Here is a 27,002-nt window from a genome sequence, read left to right as displayed (position 1 = left end):
TGCATAATGACTTACCCATACCTAGATATAAAATGATTTTGATAGTAAGTGTATCCAAGCCCTCCGGGTGTATACGAAGTAAGCTCAAGTCCCAGAAAGAACCAAAACAAGAGGGTACAGGTTACCACGTAAAGATTTGGAAAAAAAATCACATAATTAACACCATCAGAGATAATTATTGTAGAGGCCAGGCCACAATTGCAGTTAAAAACACTGCTATAACTACATTTTCTCTGGTGTTTGGAACACATCTGATCACATCAATGTCCTTGAAAAAGATGAACAATCTGTGGCTGTTTTGCACATAACATATCAAGGACAAGGCGAGTCACACGAGGAAATGTGTCACACTGACAATTCTTCACTCTATGGGAGAATGTATGCACATCAAATGGATGGTGCATTTTTGGTGGGCATGAAAAAGAAAGTTAACCAATAGCCATGGGTAAGTTATTGCAGCTATTAAAACTATTTTTAAGCAGATGATACATGGTGGCTAGTATATATTTGGTGAAGGAAGAACCCTGGAAAAACCTAGGAAAAACCAATGACCCATAGGAACTGCTATCAAGATTTATCATGTTAGACAATGGCCGAGCCAAGACATGAACTGATGGAGACAGGTGATATGATGATAGTGATCTGTAAAGGCAAGCATCTCATGTTACTCAGCCAACAGGGGCCAACAAACAAATGGATGGTCAGATGGACAACATCATAATATAATACTCAGCCAACAGGGGCTAACAAACAGATGGATTAATGGATGGATGGTCAGATGGACAACATCATAATATAATACACTATGCCTTAGTTCAGGGATATAAAAACACTTAATTGAAGTTTGTTCATAATAAATATTCTTATAAACAGACCATACCATCAACAATTTGTAATCATGGGTACTTCATCAGTAATATACATCATTTAAAAGGCAACTACTCTGTACACCTGATGGCATACAGTATCCATGCTTACATCAAAAAAATCTGGCCTCATTGAGTCTGTTTACATAATTTTACCTGTATGGACCTGTTGTACATTCTGCTAATCATTAATATTTTTTCTCTCTCAATGTGAACTGGGCAATTTGTTCTATAATGAATTATACTAATAGAAAAAACAATGAAGTGGCACATATGCACATGAGATTATATATCTAGTACATCTTGTAGCTCATAATTGCTACCGGGTCTGCATAGCTGCTAGTGGTAAAGTTGAAAATGAAGATAGTATCTATCCTTTTGGTTTATTTTGCATGCTGTTTTTGGTGGCATTAACAACAAACGAAAGTAGTAGATGTTATACCTGTCAACTTGTATGGGTACAGTGTACATGCTTACATACAACCATTTTGTACGTATTTTTTTATAAAAAAATTTACATTTTTTTACAGATGTAACAAAAAAATTTTAAATCCCTGGAGTGTGGAGATCTTTTTTTATAAATTCAGCATGATCCAGGATCTCTTTAGCTATGCACAAGGAAGGTGGGGATAACACTAATATGCTTTGGAAAATTAACATTAGGCCCAGAGATCAAAACAGATCTTTTTTTTTGCACCATACCGTTTGTAAAAAAAAGATAATGTCTTGCACAGAATTATTGGTTTTCATGTCAAGTAAAACCCTAAATCTTGCATATCTGGCATTATTTTAACTTTAGAGGACTTTTTAAGGTGAGTAAAAGCACAAAAAAATATTTAAATTGCATTTTATCCTTTTGTTCTGCTAAATATGTGCTCTAGGCATACATTTTTAGAAAGAACAATGATTTACCGGTAACCATTTTTTAAAAATATTCTGGAAAATTTGAGCTGATGTGCATTACCTGGAATTAAGTTTTGAATTAAGTGGGTCAGATGTGTAATCCAAACAAGAAGATGCATTGACAGCATGATAAAAGTAGTAGAGATAATTACTGACATCATTCTCATGGCTCGAAATATATGTTACACAGCAAATTTATATAAACTTTTTTACCAAAATGGGCACGCCATATAATAAATTCATTACTTTTCAAAGAACAAGATATGCATTTTTAATAGAACTGGTAACCATCTTATGAGGTATAAGGTTCTGGACTGCTAATTTGGCAATTTTTTTTATTTTTAGATCTCAATTTTTGGACAGCTTCTGGCATAATATCTTAGGGTTTATGATGGAAAAATATAAATATGTAATAATGAGACCATGATAAATCCAATGAAGTTAATATTACACATTGAAAATTCATTTTTCAAAATACCTTGCACATAGCTTTTTTATTACTAGTAGTGTCATTTACGTTTTTGAGTTGCTCCACCCCTGGATCATGAAACGCTTAAAGATGAATTTGAGGCTTACTGTATGCTGCTTGATGAGTGTGTGCCTGTATTAACAGATGATATCCAGAAAAGGAGCTTTTGTACCTAATGGCTTGATATTATCAACCAGAGAATTAGTACTGGTGGCATATGCTTCCCAAATCTGAAAGTAGTTATTCAGCGACTACTTACTTTGCTTCACAGCAATGCAGACTGAGAGATCCTTTTCTATGATGAAAAAAATACATACAGATTGTAGGAAGTCCCTACACCCTAACATAATTTTTACAGTGTAAACTAAACACTGACACCTGCTGCATAGACTTCAAAACCCTTGATTACAGTTTGAAAACTGCAAAGAGTGCATGTGTTGCATTTAGTAATGTGTGTGTTACAACACAATCAAAATCAAAAGAATAAAATAAAATAAACTTTCAGAGATGTAAATATTTATGTAAATGTGTTTAGTTTATGTTTGGCATTTGTTGTTTTGAAACTGTTGATCTGATATAATGAACAAATACATTTTTTTGTGTAAGGTTCTTTTGGTCTGTGCAAGGTTTTTATTGGTCTGGCGTACAGGTTTTCATCTCAAGGAGTTGACAGGTATGAGATATGCACAACGAAATGAAACTTCATCTTACTAAGCTTGTAAACTGTAATTTGTAAGGTAAGTAGCATGAGGGAAACAATTTTCTGCTTCTTACTGACAGTTTTTGTAGCTTCAACACTCATTATTTAGATTCAAGTTTGTAGTGAAAAAGGAAGGATAGATTGTGGAACTTTAATCATTTGTTATGTCTCAAAATTTTTGCTGCCTAAGTTCATTACAGTGAAAGTCAGCTCTATACAAAATTCAAAACATTAAGACATAATCCTGAAACTGGTCAGGGTGAAACACACCTATTGCCAGTGACGTGTTAACTGATACCTGCTACCTGATAATGAAAACACTACAATACAAATGCCCATATTATACTTTATGTTAGAGCTGGTCAAGAAAATCAGTTTCTGTGAGCACAATTAATAACCATTTTAAACATGTTCAAATGCATGATGTAAGGAAAATATGTTGGTACCTTGATCTGCTGGAGAATCTGCTGAAATTTCTTAGAAGTGTAGAGTTGAAAAATCCATTCCCTGTTGGGAAAAGCTCCATCCTCATGTATTATCCTTCCTCCTAGGTCACATAATTCTGGGATACATCTTGTACACATGAAGGCAAACTTAAAGAAAGAATAAATTAAGATGGTTTAAATGCTCAATATAAAGGGAAATTAATTAATAATACTAAGGTATCTTTTATTTATTTGGGTCTCATTTTTTTGTGGTTTTGAGAAAAAAAGATAATTTCATGGGTACTTAAATTCGTTATTTTGCCAGTCAAAGTTTGTATATTTGTAGTGTAAAGTATATTTAAGTTATATTGTGTACTTGACCTTTGTTTGTGATTGAGGGTAGAGTTTTGGTCTACCTGACTATTGTCATGAAATGTCTATCCAAGTTTTGTTGTAGTTATAAGTGGTAAGCAAGATGTTTGCAAACATTTCAGTTCAAGGCCTGAATAAATAAATCCAATCAAATTAAAAACAAAAATAAGAAAGCTTCTGCTTCAGATGTTAAGGCATGAATGAATAATTCTTAGGTTGAAAAATTATATACACCTTAACCTGACCTAACTTGCATTATCATTTTCTGAAATACACGGTCAATTTAACAGGAAATTTCCATGCTGGAAGTTTCTAAGGTAAGAATCAAGACCGTATCTTTAACTCAGAGTGAAGTAAACATGCATACCATTAATAATGATCCAAATATTTAATCAATTCTCACTGAAGATATTAGCTATATTATGCTGTTTACGAAATTAATATCACTGGTCAGGTAAATCATTAACTTGGTTTCGTATGAAGGTCCAGTGCAAAATACAGATGTACATAACATATAACCGTTAAGAATAGCCAACAAACAATACAAATTAAATATGCATAACATTAAGTAAACAATTAATCATTTGTGTTTTAATATCAGTCTTTGGAATCACATTTAAGTTGTGTTCCGATAATTAGAGGAATCATTTATTCAAATTATTATTTGGAAATACAAAGTTCTCATTGATTTTTGGGACTAAAACACTACAGTGGGATTATTGGGAACTTGCCCAAAGACATTCTGAATTATATCAATGTGATACATCAAGACTAGCTATACATCAGCACATTCAAGTTTATTGGAAATCATTCAGAACATTCTGTACTTTTGGAATGGCAGAACATTTAGGATTATTTGGGAATTAATGCACAATATTGTAAGTTCTCTTAATTTTCATTTTATAACTAAGAGAAATTCAATTATTTGTTGAATTTTACTAACCTTTTTGAGTTTACTTCTTTCTGTTACATAGTTTGAGACCAAAGAGTCATTTTATTTAATTTCGTGGATTAACCTGAAAAAACCCATAGTAACAAAAAAAACAACAAACTATGAGAACAAATTATGGCTACTTCAATGCAGAGATCCGACCTGTCAATCAAATCAACAAATATTCTCCAATCGGATAAGTGCGTCTGGTGCTAAGGTAACATCTGCCATGTTTTACCCACAAACAAATGTGTGGTGAAAATAAAGCTGCATTACAGACTTTCATGATTTTTGAGATGTACTGACAAAATGATGCTTTGATGTGCATGGGGAATGTGCAATACAGATAAGAGATATCCAGAAAGGTTGGAAGGAAACCATTTTATACTCCAAAATATGTGTTTGAAAAAGGTGAAACAAGAGATCAAAGCGTGTGGTTGACTGCATGATCTGCATAATGTCGCCAGAATAAACCAACACAAGGCCATTTGCTCAAAGGTAATTCAATTTAGATTTCACTATGGTAAATAAGTATAAGTACTATTCTAGAAAATAATAAATAGAAAAATATCAATACAAAATTTGTAGGGCTGGTTTATATAATTGTTGTTGTTGTTATGATGGGTTAACTCCATTTTTTTAGTACATGATAGGCTATACATGGTGGGCAGTTTTATCTGGTGGAATAAAAACCTGGGAATAACCACAGACTGACGAGAAGCTACTGAAATGCCTTTTCATGTATTCACATTGGCCGAGCTTGAGATTGGGACCTATGTGGACATAAGTGAGATAGCAGTGACCAACCTTTGACAACTCAGGCATCCAGGTCACCCTGTAACATTTGTGCTTAATTATAAGCATACATTTATCCCATTCCAGCCCCCTTGATATTTTTTATCTTTGTCAGTTGTATTGCAGGAATTAATAACAGGTTACCGTATTTCATGTTATTTTTTTCTACCCTTTAATTTTTTATACACCAACAAGCCATAAAAATAATAATTAATTAAATCTATCATATTTTGTTATACACAAAACTTCAATTATTTGGTCATCCTATTATTTTTCATACATAAAACGATCTACTGTGAAGATTTACTTTTGCCAAAGTGATAAAAAGTACTGCCCTTTAAATTTTACAGCTGAGAATAAGATTCCACAGAGGCCATCTTTTTAAGAATATTTTAAAATTTAAATGTGTGGAATTAAAGATATATATAAAAAAATGACAACACAATTTTATTGCTATTTTTTTATTTTTCAATGTACCAAGAAAGAGTAGTTCATATACAGGTTTTTAGACATAATTAGATGAAAAAAGACAAAATGATTAAACCAAAAGCATAAAGGTTGGCATGTATGCATATCTGGTGGACTGACATCCTTGATAAAAGATGAATGCTTTCTGTCAAGTTTGGTAAAAATCTATGCAATAATTCTGGAGTAGTTGTTTTAAAAAAAATTCTTTTAGCAATGGCTACCATAATTGGTGGCAGACCAACATTGTATGAATAAATTTTAAAGGCCATCAGGTCATAATACTTGCTGTCAAATACGATCAATGTGACAGGCAGTTTGTGGGAAAAAGTCACTTTTACTTTTTTAATAATGATTGACATATTCAACAGAGGATTAGCATCAAAGAGTTGTTCAAATTTGAAAACCCACTATGCTAACATGCTTTCTATCAAATTTGCTCGATTTCTGTTAAGCGGTTCCTAAGAAAATGTTATACATTATTTTGTGGCTATTGATGGCAAATTGGCATCATTGGTACAAACCTGAAAGGTCTTGATCTGGATACTTTTAGGCAAGTTTTGTCAAATTCTTTTCAGCAGTTTTGAAGAAGAATTCATTTCAAGGTTTTTAGTAACTGATTTCCTATTTTTAAGAAAGAGTGGCCATATTTAAAAGTTGATTGGCATAGTTTGTAAAAATTTGAAAGGTGTAAAAATTTGAAAGGTCTTCTTGAAATGATTGCTTGTCCCAGATCTGATCAAATTCTGTTCTGAGGTTTATTTGACAAGTATTTATTTAAAAGGTTTTAACTATTTTTTTTTAATGACTAACATATCTCATGGTGGATCAGAATCATTTGTACAAATCTGAAAGTCCTTCATACCAAGATTTTCTATGCCAAATTTGGTAAAAATTGGTCCAATGGTTTTAAACAGCAACTGTTGATGCAGCATGAAGGGCCACACTAAAGCCTTACATGGCCTCTGAACAGATGACCTAAAATTAACTTATGTAATGCTTATAAAACATTTTTATTGCAGATGCATTTTCTTTTTTGATCAGTTGTTTCATTTCAATGATAAATTTCTGTGGAAAATAAGAAGTATAAAATAGACAACAGGGACTTTGCATGCCAGTGTTGCTCTTCCATTGCAACTGTCATCAATGCACTTTTAATGTTATGACAAATCAAGAAGGTTCAGCCAAGAATAATTAATTTAAATATCATAAAAAAATCTCTCTTCTTTAAAAGAACAGTTTAAGAAATTAATGAAAATTGACATTGGGTTTGAAATTTTGCACATTGAGTAAAAGTTTGAGTTGGTAAGTGAAATGGTTTTATAGCAATAAGCATGATCTGAAATTATGAAAATGCATTCACACCCAAACTCTCAATTCAAAATCCTGCCTTTTGAGCCAATGCAAAAATACTCCAACTTGGACTCTCCTAATCAGAATTTTGATGTATGATGGGTCAGAGATGTGACATAATATGCATGTGACATACTATATAATCTCCATTATAAGTTGGAACTAACTTCACAGACCCAGATCTGTTGTCACATAAGGGACCTGCAGATCTGGGTCAATGCAGTTGTTAGTAATAATCAGTAGTTGATCAAGAAAGACCCTGATCTGCCGGTGTATTATAGGGCGAAAAATCAGGTGTATGTTTGCAGTTGGATTCTACTTAGATGCATTTATAAACAGTAAACCAACTAGACATCATAATTTTTAGTTAAAGAATAGTGGTCAAACATATAAGAACTAATCTTATGGGCGAGTGTTTAGCTCAGGGTGACTTGAACCTATAACCTTAATATTAATAAGCTTACCTTCTTCACTAGATCTGGCAAGATGACAGCTGAAATGTTTGTTGAGTCCACAATGGGGTCATCTATGGCACAGAACACGTACTGCAGGTACAGGGAAGCAAACCTAAAAAGCAAAGAATATAGGTACATCAAGAAAAAAAACCCAACAACAAATATTCTCCTCAACAGTCAGAAGTCAATTTTTTTAGAATTTTGCTTCATTATTTACATTATTCTAAGCCATGCTATATTACTGATGAACATTCACAGATGTTTAGGATTCTGATCTTTTATTGCTCCAAAGATCTTAGGAGAGGAGGAATGTATGTTATTTGCCATTTGGGACAAACATGTTAAAAAGATTAGGTCTTAAGTGGGGGGGGATATGCATATCTGATTGCATGTACATCTAGCTTTTAAAACTATTATACACAATCTGTTCTTTTCTAATCAGTCTCAGGGTAATTTTATTGCTCTCTAACTGTATCACACATGTTTATACTTTGTTACAGAAAGATGTATTCCAATATTGATTACTGATATGTGTTTTACACTGCATAACATTACATCTGAGAACTCGTATCACCTTAAAGTATGCTGGTACTCTTTAGATTTTGCGTGCCAACAGATATATTTCTAATGAATACCATCAATGCAATTTGCTTGCCAAAGGCAGATTTCTTATGACCACCATTAAGATAAATTTGCTGCCAACAAACTGATTCCTTATGACCACCATTGATTCATTATTTACATTATTCAAACTTTACCTCTGGTTGTCTCTACATGGCCACTTTTGTGCTGAGGAGCCAAAAAACACTACTGCATATTACACTGATACATTTAAAGCCTTTAAATTTAGTGATACTCTGTTCAGCAGTTGTTGAGAAGCTGCTAACCAGTTTTTCTACTTTTAGTAATAGCATCCATATTTAATGATCATTAAATAAATTGAAAAGCCATCATGCTATTATGTTTTTTTTCCTTCCAAATATGGTCAAATTCTGTTCAACCATTTTTGAGAAGTTGTTTATAGTTCTTTTTAGCAATGTTGGCCATACCTGATCACAGAACAGCATCATTTGCGCTAATCTGAAAAACCTTCATGCCAGAATTCTCTGTCAAGTTTGATTTAAATTGGTCAAGTGGTTTTTTAAAAGAGGCTAAAGAGAGTAATTGCTGACAGATACATGACGCATAATGGACAATGCATGATGGACAATGCTCAACTGATGCTGGGTCATATCATCAGCTCACTTGACCTTACAGAGTCAAATGCAAAGCAGAAATGAATATTTTTATATGAATCAGATGACAGATTCAGTTATCAGTTGAAACACTAAGTATCAGATGACATTCAGTATCAGATGACAAACTCAGTTATCAATTGACAAACTCAGTTATCAACTGACATACTCAGTATCAGATGACATTCATTATCAGATGACACTCAATACACACTTTCTTGTACATTAATACCAGATAACATGTACACTAATACTTCTATGTATCATATAACAAGTACACTAATACTTCTATGTATCATATAACAAGTACACTAATATATGTACTTGTATCAGACATGATTTTGGTCTTCCATAAAAAAAGCTGAACAAATGTTATGTGGGGTTTGGTGTTTGAAGACCCCCTGCCAAAAACGCAATTTACACTCATAAAAAACTGTTCCTGGTGCAACTTATGATCATAAAATAAACCAAAATAATCATCTTAAAAACTAATAAACTTACCAAAAATGTTCAACTTGACTTCAATAATTTCACAATATTTATAGCCACATGAATTTGTTCTCCAATACCACTGATAATGAAGTTATTTCATGAGCATGTCAGTGTTCACATTGTAATTAAGTCACAATAATTTCTCAATTTTTGCAGCAAATATATTATACTTCTCTCTTTCCATAACAAATCTGTAAAATAAACACCCAAGTGCATCAGCTATATACAAATAATCCCATACATTCACTTGTCTTTTTGTCCAATGGGCACAACCTGTTGATATGCCAGTTGAGCTCTTTTTGTGGCTTTGGCAAAGATTTCTTTAGCATTCCTTTTTATCACCACTGACGTTTTTAGTTCAATGTGCAATCATTTCTTCTCCTTCTCAGTGATAGCCTTTTTCCTTTCAAGCTGGTACTTGTATAGGCGACATGCAGTGCGCATATTCTGACAGAGGGCTACATCTGTTCTCTCATGCAAGAAATCTTTCTTCTTATAGTAATTAATTGCACTTTTTCCAGATGCCTTCTGAGCTTCAATGTTTCCATATGCAGCTTCTTTTGTAGGTGCCATTCCAAACTCTTCCAACCATGATTACTGTAATTCAGATCTTTATTGCAGAGGTCACAAAATGACAGTCCTCAAGCATTCAGTTTTCTCATAAACGGACCAACTATATTTCCATCAACTTTTCGCTCCAGCCATCCCAATTTAAATACATTTGTTAAACATTTATTTAAACTTTTCGTGTCATGGTATCTCTCAACAACTCAGGACGCCATGATTTGCAAGCATGCTTCTTCTTTCCATTGCCATCAGTTTCCATTAAAAGAAGATTAATTGGATGAATTTAAACCTTTGACCAATCAGAATACTCTTTACAAGACTCATGTGCTAACTAATATATGGAACAAATAATTTACAAGGGTCGTTGCGGAATGGGAGTGGACAGACCAGTTTTAAAAATCCAGATCGGAGATGATATAAAAAAAGACTATATCAAGAAAAATCTGATTCAGGTCAAGAGAAAAGCAGAATTCTGCTTTAAAATGGAGAAAAATCATGTTTTTTTATGTACAGTATAACAGGTACACTAATGCCTTTATGTATCATGTAACAAGTACATTAATACTTCTATGTACCATATGACAAGTACACTAATACATGATTTTTATGCACCATATAACAAGTATATTAATAACTCTATGTACCTTATAACAAGTATATTAATACCTCTATGTACATATAACAAGTATATGAATACATCTATGTACCATATAACTAGTATTTATACATGCTACTAAAATTTACTAATCTTGTTTTTCCATAAAAAATAAGAATATAGAACATTTACTTGTTTTATGATACAATTGTACTTGCTCCCTTAATCCATAAAATGTAAACATTTCTAAAAATAAATATCCATTTTTACTTCAAGATTATAACCAAACAATTACAGCTTATTTTATCATATATTAGTCTCATCTCCATTTGAGTTCTGGACCTAATTGTAGAGTGTAACATCCACCCAGAGCAACAATTTGAGTTTTGGTGCATTCAGGACCTAACTGTAGGGTGTAACATCCACCCAGCCATGTCAAGTACATTAGTCCCTCACTATAAGGTTCCTCAGTATAAAGTAACCCATTTGATGCCAGGTATGGTCAAAGATCTCATTAGTTCAACCATTACTGTTCAATTTAATTCACTTGAGTTTAGATCTAGACTGATTAGAACCAAATATAATGTGCTTTCACATCATTAAATACTCCTGTATTTATGGTTCTGTATTCAACATATCCCAATTTGGTGCAAATTTTCCAGTAACAGAAAGCCTCACTTGTAATGTGGTACACTTAAAGTTTAAGGCTGCCACGAACCATTTGATACTTAGAGAGCACTGTTCTCAGTATAGGATGCTAATACATGATATAAAAACTATGCTCAGTATGGAAGTAATTTGACTGCATCTATCTGGCCTCTACCACCACTACAGTACTTTTGTACTTCTGTTACTACATTGAAAATGAATCTAGAAAAAACTCTACTCATGAAAGAATTTTCTGAATGTAACAATAACATATTTACTTTCCAAGAGAACTGTATGAATATCACTCAAATTAATGTAGTTGGTGCCAAGACCTGGGTGTGATATTTGACAAACAAGACATATTGCATGTGTCACTATTAGCACATATGGCGTAAATTAATAAAAGACCGATGTGATAACATGTATGGTCCAACTGCTACATTTCATAGTTTTCGTTAGCTAATAAGAACCAATTATATGGCTTGACAAATTCATTTAATTAAATTCAATTGACTATAATTCAGCATCACAGTACTGTGGGAGCACTAAATACTTTCATACGACTGAGACATCCATACTTTATCTCTATGTTTCCCTTTCATTATTTACAGTGTTGTCAAAAATGCATGGTTTCATTCTGTATGTACAAGAGGACAATTCTAGTTCAGAAAGCATATTTGTTCAAGTTGGATTCAAGTTTAAGTGTTGGCATGCAATATGCATGTGCAGCAACCCATTTTCTTCCTGTGGTTTTTGTGTTCATGAAATTTTTAAAAATAACCTTCTTGCGTTGCTGTATTAAAACACACCAAAACAAGATTATATTCCTATGCTATTTTTAAAAGTGCTAGGGATACTGTGGTACTCTCCATCTGTCTGTCCATCCAGCCATTAAATCTCACCCTAAACCACTAGGTACAATTTCATTCAACTCTGAAGTTATGTTGCTCCTGAGATGACCATTTGTGAGGAGTGCCATTCACAGCTCTTGCCCCTAGAATCCTTGAGAACAATTCAAAGGTCAAATACATAATAGCTGCATTTACAATATCATATGCAAATATTTTGGAAACAAACCTGACATATGCTATCACAGCAGTTAGATGGATCATGTATCTTGCAGATTTGCATCAAGACCCTTACCTCACTCTCAGAGTGGGTGTTAGGAGATGAGTGCGGGCGTGGGGGCTGTTGTTTAGAAAGAGTGGGGATATGTGATGGAGAGCAAATGCAGTTGTTCTAGTTTCTATTTATCATAAAGCATGGATTAGCTGAGTGTTTGAAACACTTCATTTTTAATGTACCCTCACTCATGACCACAGCATCATCAAGTGTCCAAAGCTTTTCGATTGTTTCAAATTTTACTTCATTCCTTGTCTCCCCAATCACTGATTCTAGTATGCATTAAACAGCAAAGAAACCTGTAGCAGGCCAAGTAACAAAGACAATAATTTCTGCCATTTTTCCAACTGCAGCCTATGTTGACACTGTAACAAAAGTAACAGTAGATACAGTCATAATATATGACTAGCATTTATGGACCTATTTTCCCTCCATAATCACTTGGTGTTTTGAATGAGGTCATTCATATTTACAGTAAAACCTGTTTTGAAAGACCACTGCTATGTGAGACAACCTTTCTTGAGAGACCACATGCTCAATGCACAAATTTATTGATTATGTTGCATTGTTACCTGTTATGAGAAAACACCTGTCTTGAGAGACCAATTTTTTTTGGTAAAAGAGGTGACCTTTCAAGACAGGTTCTACTGTATTAGGAAACAGGCTTAGATATTTTTCAAAAGAAATGCCACTGTTTAATTGGCTATTAAGTGGAAAAACAAAGACTGGTTTATGGAAATTTAAGGTTTAGAAACTTTGCCTAAAAAGAAAGCTTGAAACCAGCATTAACTTTGGCTCAACTTCATTGCAAGTTCATCACTAAAACATTTGTTCATAATGTCAAAATCATTGCATTAAAAAAAATTAAAATGAAATGCCTTAAATTAAATAACTAATCAAATAGGACAAAATATTCATCAAACATTTGTGAAACTTGTTATTTCATATTATGTCATTTTTCTTAACATCCTGAAATATGCCACACTGCATAAAGAACAAATCTTGACACTATACCAATATACCTCATGACTCACCTGAGAAAGAATATCATCTGAGTTCCTGCAGACATCTGTAAGTTCTGAATCAGGATTTGAATGAAGCTGCCTTCAGGCTGATGCTCTCTTCCTTTAACTCTAAACCTGGGAATATTTTCCTGTGCTACATATAATTCCACACACAAGGCTGCCAAACCTTCTATATGGTGCTCCTCAAGTGAAGAAACCTACAAAAAAACTGTCTTTAAAAGGGCTCTACAGGATAAATGTTCAAAACTTTTACTTTTATTTAAATGTAACCTTCAGGAATATACTCTCTATTTATGCTGTGTACATTTACAAAATATCTTTCAGATAACTGGTTAGTTCAGTAAACTTTGCAAGGGGAATAATATTGGAAGATTATGTACAAACTTTCACAAGTATCCAATGCACTCTGATTACTATATTTGCCTCTTCTATTCGGATAAGATAAAATCAAAGATTTATTTCCAGTCACTTATAGTGAAACTTCATTTCACCGAGGTCACAATCTCAAGGCTTAAGAAATGAAAGCAAATTTTTAGTAAATTGTGTTTCTCCGAGAATACTTACCCGATCACATTAACATTAGGGGATATAAGCCTGCTACCTCTCGAATCCAGCCCTACTAAAAGACGAAAATTCGTCTTTTCGGTCTATCTCATACAGACCAAAGGGCAATAACTCTTGCCCCTTACCTCCTCTTGCCACCGCCAGGTGTCACAAGTTTTTGAAGCTGAGCGATATATATTATACAAGGATGCTCGCATAGCGGGGTGGTTGGGAGGGTTTTTAAGTAATGTGATCAGGTAAGTATTCTCGGAGAAACACAATTTACTAAAAATTTGCTTTCTCCTTCAAATACATTCCCCGATCACATTAATGTTAGGAGAATAAGTAATAGGAGGAGGGAATGCTGAGCATCCTACCTCCACCCCAGGTACCTTCTAGGGAATGATGGCTGGATTCCCCATTTGAACGATAACCCGTTCTCCTAATTTCATCAGCAACACAGCCTAGGGTCCCGTGATATGTGACCCCTATATATGGTTAAGAAGATAGTTATTGAAATCTTCTTACCTATGAAATTTCACTGGCGAATCCAGCGAAGCTGATAGGCTGTGCTGATTGTTTTAAATGGGTCTGGTGGTCATCTGGGCTGCCGACACCAGACCTACCAGATTCAAGGTTTGCCTCTGAGAAGCCAAATCTCTGAGATAAAAACTGGAGAAGGTTGACTCTGCATGCCAGCCAACAGCTTCTATTATATCTCGGATTGAAACATTGCGTTCGAATGCCAGGCTCACCGAGATTGCTCTAATCTCATGAGCCGTAATCTTCATGAGGCGACTCTGATCTTGTGAGACCTCAGAGTACGCTGAGCGTATAACCCACTTCAGCCATGAAGCAAGGGCTTGAGGAGTGATATCCCGTTTACCAGCCTTGACCGGAAGAAAGAGGCGCTTACGTGTGTCCCGACATGCCTCTGTGCGTTTTAAATAGTGCTTGAGTGCACGAACAGGATCTTGCATGGCTGCCGCTCTTGACTTATCTATGAAAGAGAGCGAGCGAATGACGATTCTTTGATTGCCAATGGATGGTAACCTATTTTTGGCTACAAAGCCTGGTTGCGTCAGGAGGACCACCGAACCATCTGATCTGAACTGAAGAAAGTTCGGGTCACTGGAAAGGGCATGTAACTCACTTGTAACAAGATAACCGGGTGGGATATTTCGGATTAACGACAGAACACGTTTTGACGACACAGATATATGGTTTAATGTGGCGATGAGTAGTGGATTATGAAGATGTGTGCGTATTTATAATCCAAATATTGGATCTATTTAACATAAAAAACGCACAGTTTCAAAGATGGAAAAAATATACAAATAAATTTAGTTCAGTAACCCTAAAATACAGGATAAATGATTTCACAAATGATTCAATAATGGAAAGATGAATATAGTTCACTCAAATAGTAAACAATGTAAGCGTTTACACATAGTAAAAAAAAATGTATTCGCTCAGGTAGCGAAATTATGTCACTCAACAAGAACGGATATACAGTAAAACCTGTCATGAGCGACCTCTGCTATGAGCGACCACCTGTCATTTCCGACCACAATCGTAATGCACGGATCGATTTTACTATATAAACGCTCTGTTATGAACGACCACCTGCTGAACGCGACCAGCGACCGCGATTTCTTGGCAAAATATGCATTTTGACACTGCTATGAACGACCGCATCGCCAAAAAATCAAAACAGATTGACACCACTGACTTTAACTTAATCCTTTGTAAACACTAGAGCTCGGGATAAATGTAGTAAGCAAACAAAGTGCACATTAAATAACACTGTAGTTGAACAACCATATATCGGGATAAACACCTCTAACCATCATTTAATCCTTTGTAACAAAGACTGCATAAATAGCAAAGATTGCTCTAATAAAGTATTTAAAAATAATTTGTCTTGCTACAGTACCAGTTTTGTGAAATTTACAACTCCAGCGTACGGTGTCATTTGTAAACTGCAGTAAACCAGACTAAAGTACATGTCACTAACCGCCATTGTAGTGCCGCAGTCATGTGAATAGCCAGTAAGAGTAACATCAAAGGGAGTAATGATGGATATACGCAGTCAATTTAGAGGTTTGTATTTTTCTTTATCTTTATGAAAACTCACAAAACGCCGGTAGTCCTTATGTCCAAGTGAGAAATCGTTTGAAAGGGCTTCAGTGTTGGTTTGAGTACGTCGTTTGCTTTCCAGTTAATCCATAATGCCTGGAGGGTGAATGAGCTCATTGTCTTTAATACTAGTAAGTGAGAATCATTTCCAGATTTTTTTAAAATTATTTTTTATTTCTTTTGTTAGTGTTTCACCAAGCCACAATCTGTTTACGTGGGTGCAGATGGTCGGAACATTTGTTTATCGAGCTATAACGCTGTTGATTTAAACTTTGTCTCAGAATAAATGTATTGTTTCTTGATGAGTTAATAATGTCTTTTGGTTTCATTCATTGGTACATAATATATATTTATTCCACAATTCCCCAAAACCTGATCAAAACCGATAGTCTTTGTAACGTCAACACTAATAACAACGGCAGAATCTCCGCTGAAAAAAAGAAACATTTTAACGCTGGAAGAAAGGATTAATGTCATTGAACGAAATGAAAAAGGCGAGACCACTCGCAAAATAGCAGTCAGCTTAAGCGTCGGTAAAACGCAAGTTCAGAATGTAATCAAAGACAAGAAGTCCATTAGAAATGAATGGCAGAAAGGTGCACAAGCACAGAGGAAATATGCCACGGCACGACGGACAGTTTACGGAGATCTGAACGAGCGAGTATGGGAGTGGTTTTGTGTTGCAAGGAGTAAAAACATACCAGTAAGTGGAAAGTTGATTCCGGAAAAGGCAATAATTGAGATACATGTTCAGACCAAATAGCTGAGTAAAACATGTCAACAAAAAAGTATAATGGATTTCTTTTAAAAAAACAAGTGAATAAGTGTATAAAATAAGATATATACATCATATCTAACTGTTCATTTTTTGTACATATTAATGTGATGTTGAAATATAAATTTTATTCTCGTTGTTTGATAGATGTATATCTTTATTATATAAAGATATTTTGAGAGGAATGCATGCAATATTTAACAAGATTCATGAATAAAGGATATGATGCATGTACAGTGAGTATGGGTATTATTTATTTTTCAACAATGCTAACTATTGACCCTGAAAACCAGTCCATTTTCACACACCTCTTATGAGAGACCACCTGTCTTGAGAGACCACTTTTGGTTGGCAGAAGGGGTGGTCTCTCATAACAGGTTTTACTGTACAATCTATCCTTCCAGTCCTGAATAATACACTGGGTCTTACTAACCCAAAATTAGCATACAGCTAAAAATACATGTGTGGAGATGCACTCCGTCACCCGTGCACCTTATCCGCTCCACAGCTCCTCTGAATCAATTTCACAACCCATATAGACTCCGAACCCTCGGAATACTATGATCACTTGAAACATGAGACCCTCCGGACACTTGAAATATTAGACCCTCCGGACCCCCTGGTCCTTTGACAGCTCTACAGCTGGGTCACCTTAGTCCCTCTGGACACTCTGGACGCTAAACATTAGACGCTCTGGCACCTTAAACGCTCCGGACACACGGACGTTTCTACCCTCTGACAACACCGGACACCCCGGATATTCCTACCATCAAAAACTCAGCTGAAAATATACCCGATACAGTGTACTAAACTTGTTACAGACATAACGTAAGGACGTTATACATGGTAAGTTAAAAAGATTATATTATTATGGCAATTACAAAACAGAGGTTCAATAGTAAACCTAACCCTGCTTGATAAGACAATAGTAAACAACTCTTTTAAAAAAATGTAGCTTTACATTACCAATATAAGTCCTGCACTACGTCGCAACAAGAATAAAAAATGCACACATTATGGTATGTAAAGAAAACTATAACAAACATGCAAAGGCAAATATGGTAATACACTAGTTATCACTTAAAACCCAAAACATTACCTACCCCTACAGCTGGAGTTGTGCGAATCCTTTTAGCAGGCCACTTGCTGACAAAACCATTAGTATTGTGAAGGTCCTTTACATGTAGTAACGTATTTATACCTTATGAATTTTCGTTATTCTTTTTCAAAGGCACCTTGCACGTGTGGCACAGGATAAATCGTACTCACGATTTCGAAATACATAGACCATATTATAATCACCCTCGGGTATCGTTGTACAGAGAAAAGAAACGAAACCCGAGTACATGTATTTAATTAACAACATTTACACCATTCCGTGACAATACCTCCCCCCTAAAAAAAAAGTGGTATCACTTTTAGAACAATCACGGAATGTGAACGATGAATCATTATTAAAACTTCCAATTTTCAGACCGAACAAAATGATTTGCTAATTACACCCTACTTAAAAAATCAGCTCCCACATTTTCTGACCCTCGAATTGCCTCGATTCGAAAACTGTATGGTTGCAAAGACAACGCCCAACGCATCAATCTTGCATTGGTGACCTTTGCTTTATTCAAATATAAAAGCGGCTGATGGTCCGTTTGCAAGGTAAACTCCCTCCCAAAAAGATATGTATGGAATTTTCCTATTCCCCATACTAAACCTAGGCACTCCTTTTCAATCACGGAGTACTTTCCCTCTCTAGGGAGCAATTTCCTACTTGCATAAGCAATGGGCAATTTCATCCCCCCTTGCTCCTGTAGCAAAACAGCCCCAAGACCCGTATCGGACGCATCAGTCCTCAGTACAAAAGGTTTATCTATTTCCGGCAATTTTAAAATTGGTGCACTTACCAGTTTGTGTTTTAGAGTGTTAAACGCTTTTTCCTGGCATACACCCCATGAAACTTGATTTGGTTGCCCCTTCCTAGTCAAATCCGTTAATGGGCTGGCAATAGCCGAAAAGTTGGGGACGAATTTCCTGTAGAACCCGATTAGACCTAGGAAAGACCTTACTTGTTTTTTTGTCTCTGGTCTAGGGGCATCCCTGATTGCTCCTATTTTATCTGGATGAGGTTGCAACTGGCCTAGTCCACTTACCAGATGTCCCAAACATTCCAAACTGGAATACCCTATGCTACACTTAGTAGGCCTAACTGAAAGGTTTGCAATGTGAAGTCTATCGAAAAGATCCCGTAATACCTTAACATGTTCATCCCATGTATGCGTGTAAACAAAGATGTCGTCTACGAAGCTGTCGACGTTTTCCGTTCCGTTTAATAATTTGCGCATGAGACGAACGCACGACGCACCGGCGTTGACTAAACCGAAAGGCATAACTTTAAATTGAAACAGTCCTTTGGGAGTCGCGAATGCCGTTAACTCGCGGGCATTATCGGCGATGGGTATCTGCCAATATCCCTTGCTTAGATCTAATTTGGAAATGTATTTATGACCTGCCAATTTTGAAAATACACTTTCCATATCTGGCACTGGTTCTGCATCAAATACGGTGATCTTGTTTAATTGCCAAAAGTCGATGCAAAACCGGTTGGTCCCGTCTTTCTTTCTGACTAACACCACGGGGGACGAGTACGGGGAGTTTGAAGGTTCGATCACTCCCTGGTCTAACATTTTCATCAATTCTTCGCTGATTGTCTCCCGTGCATTAAAGGGTATCGGATATCCTTTAATCCTGATAGGCTCAGTGGTATTCAATTTGATCTCGTGTCGAATTAGACCCGTACAGCCTGGTCTGTCCGTGAACACATCTGGATATTTGGACAAAACCTCCATAATCTGTGTACGTTGACCCTACGATAACTCAGGGCATACATTTATCTGGTCAATACTTTCTTTACCAACGTCCATGGGGTATTCAAGGGGCATTTCTGACGAATTCCGCTTCGTCACCAGACCTATCCTCTATCACCGCAACGCATACTACATTCAAAATCCCTTTATCAATCGTTTGTCCAGGTCTCGCTACGTAGAGTTTAAGCATATTGGCATGAAATGTCTTGGATTTCTCTTCCATATCAATGATATAATCCATTTCGCCTTTCACCTGTCTGACTTCATATGGCCCTTTCCATTGGACTAGCAGCTTGTTGTTATTCGTTGGGAGAAGCACCAACACTTGATCGCCTACGTCAAATTTTTTACTCCGAGTTCCTCGGTTGTAGTACTTGGCGTACCTACGACTAGATTTCGCGAGTTCGTCTTGCGCCATTTGACAAGTACTTTCTAATCTTTCGCGCAAATCAACTACGTAATGGTATGTGGTCTTAACTTCTTCGTCCGCGACCTCGTCTGTCCACAGTTCACGAAGTATGCGCATAGGACCACGAACTGTCCTACCATACAATAGTTCAAACGGGGAGAAACCCAAGCTTTCCTGAGGAACCTCACGATATGCGAACAGAAGGGCGTTCATATATCTATCCCAATCCTTCGGTCTTTCCGCACACATTCTCCGCAACATTTGCTTCAATGTGCCGTTGAATTTCTCGACCAATCCATTGCACATAGGATTGTAAGGTGTTGTGCGTAACTGTTTAAGGGACAACAACCTACTAATTTCTGCCATAAGATCTGAGGTGAATTGCGCTCCACAATCCGTAAGAACCTCTTCGGGCACTCCGACCCTGCTGAACATGTCTACGAGCGCTTCGGCTACACGTTCGGTTTCAATTGATGGCAAAGCTATGGCTTCTGGATATCTGGTAGCGTAATCTACCAGTGTCAAGATGTATCGGTTTTTCCGATCTGTATGCGGAAATATTGGTCCTACAATGTCGATGGCTACTCGTTTGAACGGAGTATCTATCAAGGGCATCTGACCTAACGGTACTCTAGTTACCCTGCCTTTAGAGATCGTCTTCTGGCAAACGTCGCATGAGCGACAGAACCGCGCTATGTCGCTATTGACGCCAGGCCAATAAAATTCTCTTAATACCCTATCCGTTGTTTTCTTTATGCCTAAATGACCTGCCATACTCGACTCGTGCGCGACCTTTAATACATGTGCCCTAAATTTCTGGGGAACCACTAATTGCAAGAACTTCCTATCCGATGTAGAGTATTCCCTGTACATTAAACCCTTTCGAACAAGGAATTTAGAGGAACCCCCGTTCTTACACTTTCTCACGGTACCCGTTAATGCCTTCTCAGAGGTTGCACGTAAAGACGCGTCACGTTTTTGCTCATTTTGGAATTCTTCGCGGGATATATCAGTAATGGCTTCCGGTACTTTTAACTTACGCAAAGGTTTATTTTCCTCCTTTACCTGAGCCCTAGTTTGCACTGCCTGGATGATAGGGAATCGGAAATCTGCTATGGTTGGGAGTCTAGAACTCGGTACGTTGCCAATAGTCAGTTCATAGATCGGGTTGGCTACGCATAAAGCTTCCACAGTCCCGGTCAAAAAAGGTGTATCTATCATTATCCTTGCAACTGGAACGTGGTCGATTGTCTGGTCAAGCAACATGCAAGGTGATTTAAACCCAAGCAATTGATCATCGCGGACTAAGCTCCGTTTCACGACTACAGTAGTGCATCCCGTGCCTCGTAGAACGGTGACTTCTTGTCCGTTAACAGTGCCGTTTGCGGTCGGCACCCGTGCCTCTGGAAAAATACACGTGCCGATTGATTGGATCACATTGCGACTGATCTCTGAACACACCACCGGTTCACGCACCGCTTTCCGCTTAACTTGCTGGGAAACATTAAGTTTTCCATTTACCGATCTTCTGCCTCTAATGGCTACCGCTACTTTCTGGACTGGTCCCTTCCGCTTAGGACAATAGTGGGAGATATGACCCACTTCCTTGCAAATGAAACACTGCATGTCACTCCGCTTCCCCTTGTTACTCCTACCAGATTTTTCAGGTTTCCTGGGTTTTCTGTCATTGACCTGATTCCCACCTTTGACATCTCGCGTGATGACATTCTGCGAACCTCCCCGAGCTTCGGCGAACAAATCCGCCTGTGTGGCCATTTCATGTACATTTGTGAAGGATCTTTCCTTCAAGAATAAATATAACTCCTTGCCACAAGTTGTTAACAATTGGTCACGAAGCAAGAAATCGACAAGACCCTCAAATGTCCTGACGACTTTACCACATTCCACCCATCGCTGCAAATAATTGCAAGTCCTACTGACGAACTGTGTGAATGTTTCGCCTCTATCTGATTTACTATACTTAAACTTCTTGCGAAACCCTTGCTCGGTTAGTTCATATTTCTTGAGAAGTGCCTCTTTCAACACGGGGTAATTGAGCGAATCGGCCGTGGATAAACGCGAATACACGTCTAACGCTTTACCTTTCAATAACGCGCTAAGATGGAGCGGCCAATCGTCTTTCTTCCATTTTTGTACCGTAGCATACCTCTCAAACCTATTTAGATAACTATCCATATTATCTTTATCGTCTTCAAATGGGGGCAATTTTGGACCTCTCAGTTTAACATCATGTTCCCCCTCTTTTTTAGCTTGCAATAGCTCAGAATTTCTTAGATGTTCCCTCTGCCGATTTCTATCTTCCCCTTCTAACTTCTCCCTCTCTGCTTCCCTTTCCCATTCTATCCTTTCCCTCTCAGCCTGTTTCTCTAGTTCAATCTTACCCTTCTCTAATTCTATCATTTCCTTCTGGGTTTCCCTTTTTTCCCTTTCTAATTGTTGTTCCCTTTCAAATTTTTCCCTTTCTAATTCCCTCTCAGCCTGTTTCTCTAGTTCGATCTTACACTTCTCTAATTCTATCATTTCCTTCTTGGTTTCCCTTTCTAATTCCCTCTCCTTTAATCTTTGGTCCCTCTCCCGGGCTTGTTCTTCACGAACGAAATTTCTAAGGGACTCCCCCTCATAACCAAACTGTTTCCCCAGTTCTACCAGTTCTTTCATAGAAGACATTTCAAAAGTTTGGTGGTGACGAACCTTAAAGTGCAGTTGTATACAAAACACGTAATTACCACAAACCGTATTTTCTTTCACGAAATGCAACAAAAATATTAAATACAAAAAATAACGTAAAATTAGGTATCTACCTAACCTTGGTGCTTTGTCAAACGCATCTGAAACACACAAAAAGCATACAAATATAATAAAACAATTTCAGTGCTCTGTTATATCCGAAATGATCCCACTTCTGACACCATTTGTAACAAGATAACCGGGTGGGATATTTCGGATTAACAACAGAACACGTTTTGACGACACAGATATATGGTTTAATGTGGCGATGAGTAGTGGATTATGAAGATGTGTGCATATTTATAATCCAAATATTGGATCTATTTAACATAAAAAACGCACAGTTTCAAAGATGGAAAAAATATACAAATAAATTTAGTTCAGTAACCCTAAAATACAGGATAAATGATTTCACAAATGATTCAATAATGGAAAGATGAATATAGTTCACTCAAATAGTAAACAATGTAAGCGTTTACACATAGTAAAAAAAAATGTATTCGCTCAGGTAGCGAAATTATGTCACTCAACAAGAACGGATATACAATCTATCCTTCCAGTCCTGAATAATACACTGGGTCTTACTAACCCAAAATTAGCATACAGCTAAAAATACATGTGTGGAGATGCACTCCGTCACCCGTGCACCTTATCCGCTCCACATCTCCTCTGAATCAATTTCACAACCCATATAGACTCCGGACCCTCGGAATACTATGATCACTTGAAACATGAGACCCTCCGGACACTTGAAATATTAGACCCTCCGGACCCCCTGGTCCTTTGACGGCTCTACAGCTGGGTCACCTTAGTCCCTCTGGACACTCCGGACGCTAAACATTAGATGCTCTGGCACCTTAAACGCTCCGGACACACGGACGTTTCTACCCTCTGACAACACCGGACACCCCGGATATTCCTACCATCAAAAACTCAGCTGAAAATATACCCGATACAGTGTACTAAACATGTTACAGACATAACGTAAGGACGTTATACATGGTAAGTTAAAAAGATTATATTATTATGGCAATTACAAAACAGAGGTTCAATAGTAAACCTAACCCTGCTTGATAAGACAATAGTAAACAACTCTTTTAAAAAATGTAGCTTTACATTACCAATATAAGTCCTGCACTACGTCGCAACAAGAATAAAAAATGCACGCATTATGGTATGTAAAGAAAACTATAACAAACATGCAAAGGCAAATATGGTAAAACACTAGTTATCACTTAAAACCCAAAACATTACCTACCCCTACAGCTGGAGTTGTGCGAATCCTTTTAGTAGGCCACTTGCTGACAAAACCATTAGTATTGTGAAGGTCCTTTACATGTAGTAACGTATTTATACCTTATGAATTTTCGTTATTCTTTATCAAAGGCACCTTGCACGTGTGGCACAGGACGAATCGTACTCACGATTTCGAAATACATAGACCATATTATAATCACCCTCGGGTATCGTTGTACAGAGAAAAGAAACGAAACCCGAGTACATGTATTTAATTAACAACATTTACACCATTCCGTGACATCACTCACCCTGCATGCTGAAGCTAAGGCTATCAAGAAGCATGTTTTGTATGATAGTAGCTTTAATGAAGTGTGGGCTAAAGGATCAAATTTGTCTGAATTGAGCCATGTTAAAACCCAGGACAGATTCCATTTTGGAAACAGGGTGAGGGATTTTGGTCGATTGAAATCAAAATTGGCTAAAAGATCTGATAGATCTTTTTTATGCCCAATATCACATCTACCTTGATGGTGGAATGTGTCTGATATCATGGAGCGGTAGCCTTTGATAGTAATTGGGGCCAACTGTTTCTCCTCGAAAAACCAGAGAAAAAAGTCGGCCAGTTGAGGGATTGAGACACTCAAAGGGACAATGTTATTGATATGGCACCAGTCCCTGAAAACACGCCACTTTCCCTCGTAAGCCTTCAGAGTGGAGGGCTTTCTTGTTCTTGAGATTCTCTCCGCAATCGAAGGTTTACATTGTTTGTCTCGCAAGGCTGCCTGGACAAGAGCCAAGCATGAAGAAGAAGACGGTCCAGGCAGGGGTGGAACACCTGTGACCGGGGTTGTTTGAGAAGATTTGGGCTGGTTGGAATCTTCCTGGGTAGATCTATCGCTAGATCGAGTAGATCGGTGACCCAGGACTTGTTCCATCTGAGAAGGGCAATCAGAATCATCCGACAGTTCTGACCCCTTAACCGCTTGATTATTTTCGGTACCAAAACCGTGGGAGGGTAGGCGAATGCCCTCAACACCTCCCAGCTGATTGATGGAGCGTCCACAGCCCAAGCCTCTGGGTCTGGAACCGGAGAGATGAAGGTGGGCAACTTGTGATTCCACCTTGTCACAAAAAGATCGATCATCGGACGCCCCCAAAGTGTGCAAATCCTAAGAAAGACTGATCGACGGAGTGACCATTCCGTGTGAATGACTTGACCTTTCCTTGATAGAGTGTCGGCCAAGACACTGAGTCTGCCAGGAATGTGTCTGATTTGTACGTTGATGTGGAGGTTGTCGCACCAACGTAGAAACTGCCAGATCAGAATGCACAGGTCTGGTGATTTGGTGCTCCCTTGTTTGAGGAGGTAAGTCACCACCACAGAGTTGTCTGACATAATGAGGACAGTTTTTCCTGAGAGTTGATCCTTCCAGAAAAGAAAGGCATTGATGACAGCCCTCATTTCTAAAAGGTTGATGTGGAGAGGCCTCTCCCCTGACTCCCATGTGCCGCTGACCGTAGCGAAGTCCGGCAACAGGTGGGCACCTCAACCGTAGGTACTGGCGTCGGTACATACCATTATCTCCGCTTGGAGCATCTCCAGAGGAATCCCTGTGGACAGCCAACCGGAGTTGTGTCACTGATGCAGGAACGATCGCATCTCGGGTGTGACCATTATTGTTTGATTGAGGGGACTTGAAAAGGGGCGCCATTGTGCCAGTAACGTCATTTGTAAGGGACGCACAAAAAGACGGCCAAGCGGGATCAAGTCCGCCACCGCATTGAATAATCCGTGGAGTTGCAAGAATTCTCTCGCTGAAATACACGTCCTGTTGGAAATGGACTCGACGAGTTCGATGATCAGGATTACGCGAGCGAGGAAGCTGTACCAGATTCAGATCGGTGAGAAACTCCATACCCAGATGGACAAAACGCTGGGATGGACGGAGATCTGACTATTTCCAGTTCACGAGAAAGCCTAGATGATCTAAAAGCACTAAAAGATCATTTCTGCCTTTAAGCAGTACAGAACTTACCATATGTTTCTGGAGGATGTCTTCCAAGTACACTGCCATCCCTGTAGATGAAGTCGAGCGGAACAGGGTGATGATGCAATCCATGACCTTGGTAAAAGCCCAAGGGCTGATGTTGAGACCAAAGGGTAGGACCTGGAACTGATAAACCGCGTCGCGGTAAGCGAATCTGAGAAATTTCCGTGACACGGGGTGGATAGGAACGTGAAAATATGCGTCGGTCATATCTAGACTGATGGCATACTCGTCCCGCCGGATGGAAAGATGGATTGATCTCACTGTTCCCATCTTGAATTTCGGTGGTAAAATGTATTGGTTGAGGCGACTCCGGTCGATGATTGGCCTCAACTTACCGTTTGCCTTCTGGATAAGAATCAGCCTGGAATAAAACCCCGGCGATTGCGGTTTTTTCACAATCTCCAACGCCCGTTTTTCTATGAGTGACCGTATCTCTTGTTGTAGAAAGGTATCCTTCTCCCAATCGGACGGTACGTCTGTGAAGAGGGGAGAGGAAGACGGGGAGGGGGTTGGATAAATGAAATCCGAAGTCCCTCCAAAATGACCTGGATCACCCAATCGTTCTGAGGAAAAAAGGTGGTCCAGTAGTACTGAAATTGCAGGAGGCGGCTGCCCACAGGTAGGCTGTCTGCGGGTGGTGGAGAGGGTATGTCAATTTTTAGAGTTAGGAGGCTTGAAGACGGAGAAACTTTGTTTCTTACTGCCTGTGTATGGTTGCCTCCTAGCTTGATTAGACTGTTGTCTCCTGGCATTGGGTTGGGATCTATACTGCACATTTGATTGTAAGGATCCCTTGTCCCTGGTCCGCCAATCATCCCT

General features: G+C 37.7%; 1 protein-coding gene across 1 annotated transcript in view; it reads right to left on the bottom strand.

Moving 5' to 3' along the window:
• The window catches only part of LOC149782811 (Fanconi anemia group A protein-like), a 293,000-nt gene that overhangs the window by 119,884 nt on the left and 146,114 nt on the right, over positions 1–27,002 (bottom strand). Inside the window, exons 23-25 of the mRNA XM_089934328.1 lie at positions 13,428–13,615; positions 7,744–7,846; positions 3,385–3,531 (exon numbers count right to left, since the gene is read on the bottom strand). Of these exons, the coding sequence (XP_089790454.1) occupies positions 3,385–3,531; positions 7,744–7,846; positions 13,428–13,615 (438 nt within the window). The remainder of the gene's footprint in view (positions 1–3,384; positions 3,532–7,743; positions 7,847–13,427; positions 13,616–27,002) is intronic.

The sequence above is a fragment of the Sinohyriopsis cumingii genome, chromosome 15, assembly GCF_028554795.1.
Source record: "Sinohyriopsis cumingii isolate HCF-2022 chromosome 15, ASM2855479v2, whole genome shotgun sequence".
Lineage (NCBI taxonomy): Eukaryota > Metazoa > Mollusca > Bivalvia > Unionida > Unionidae > Sinohyriopsis > Sinohyriopsis cumingii.
This window is presented reverse-complemented; position numbering and strand designations above follow the sequence as displayed.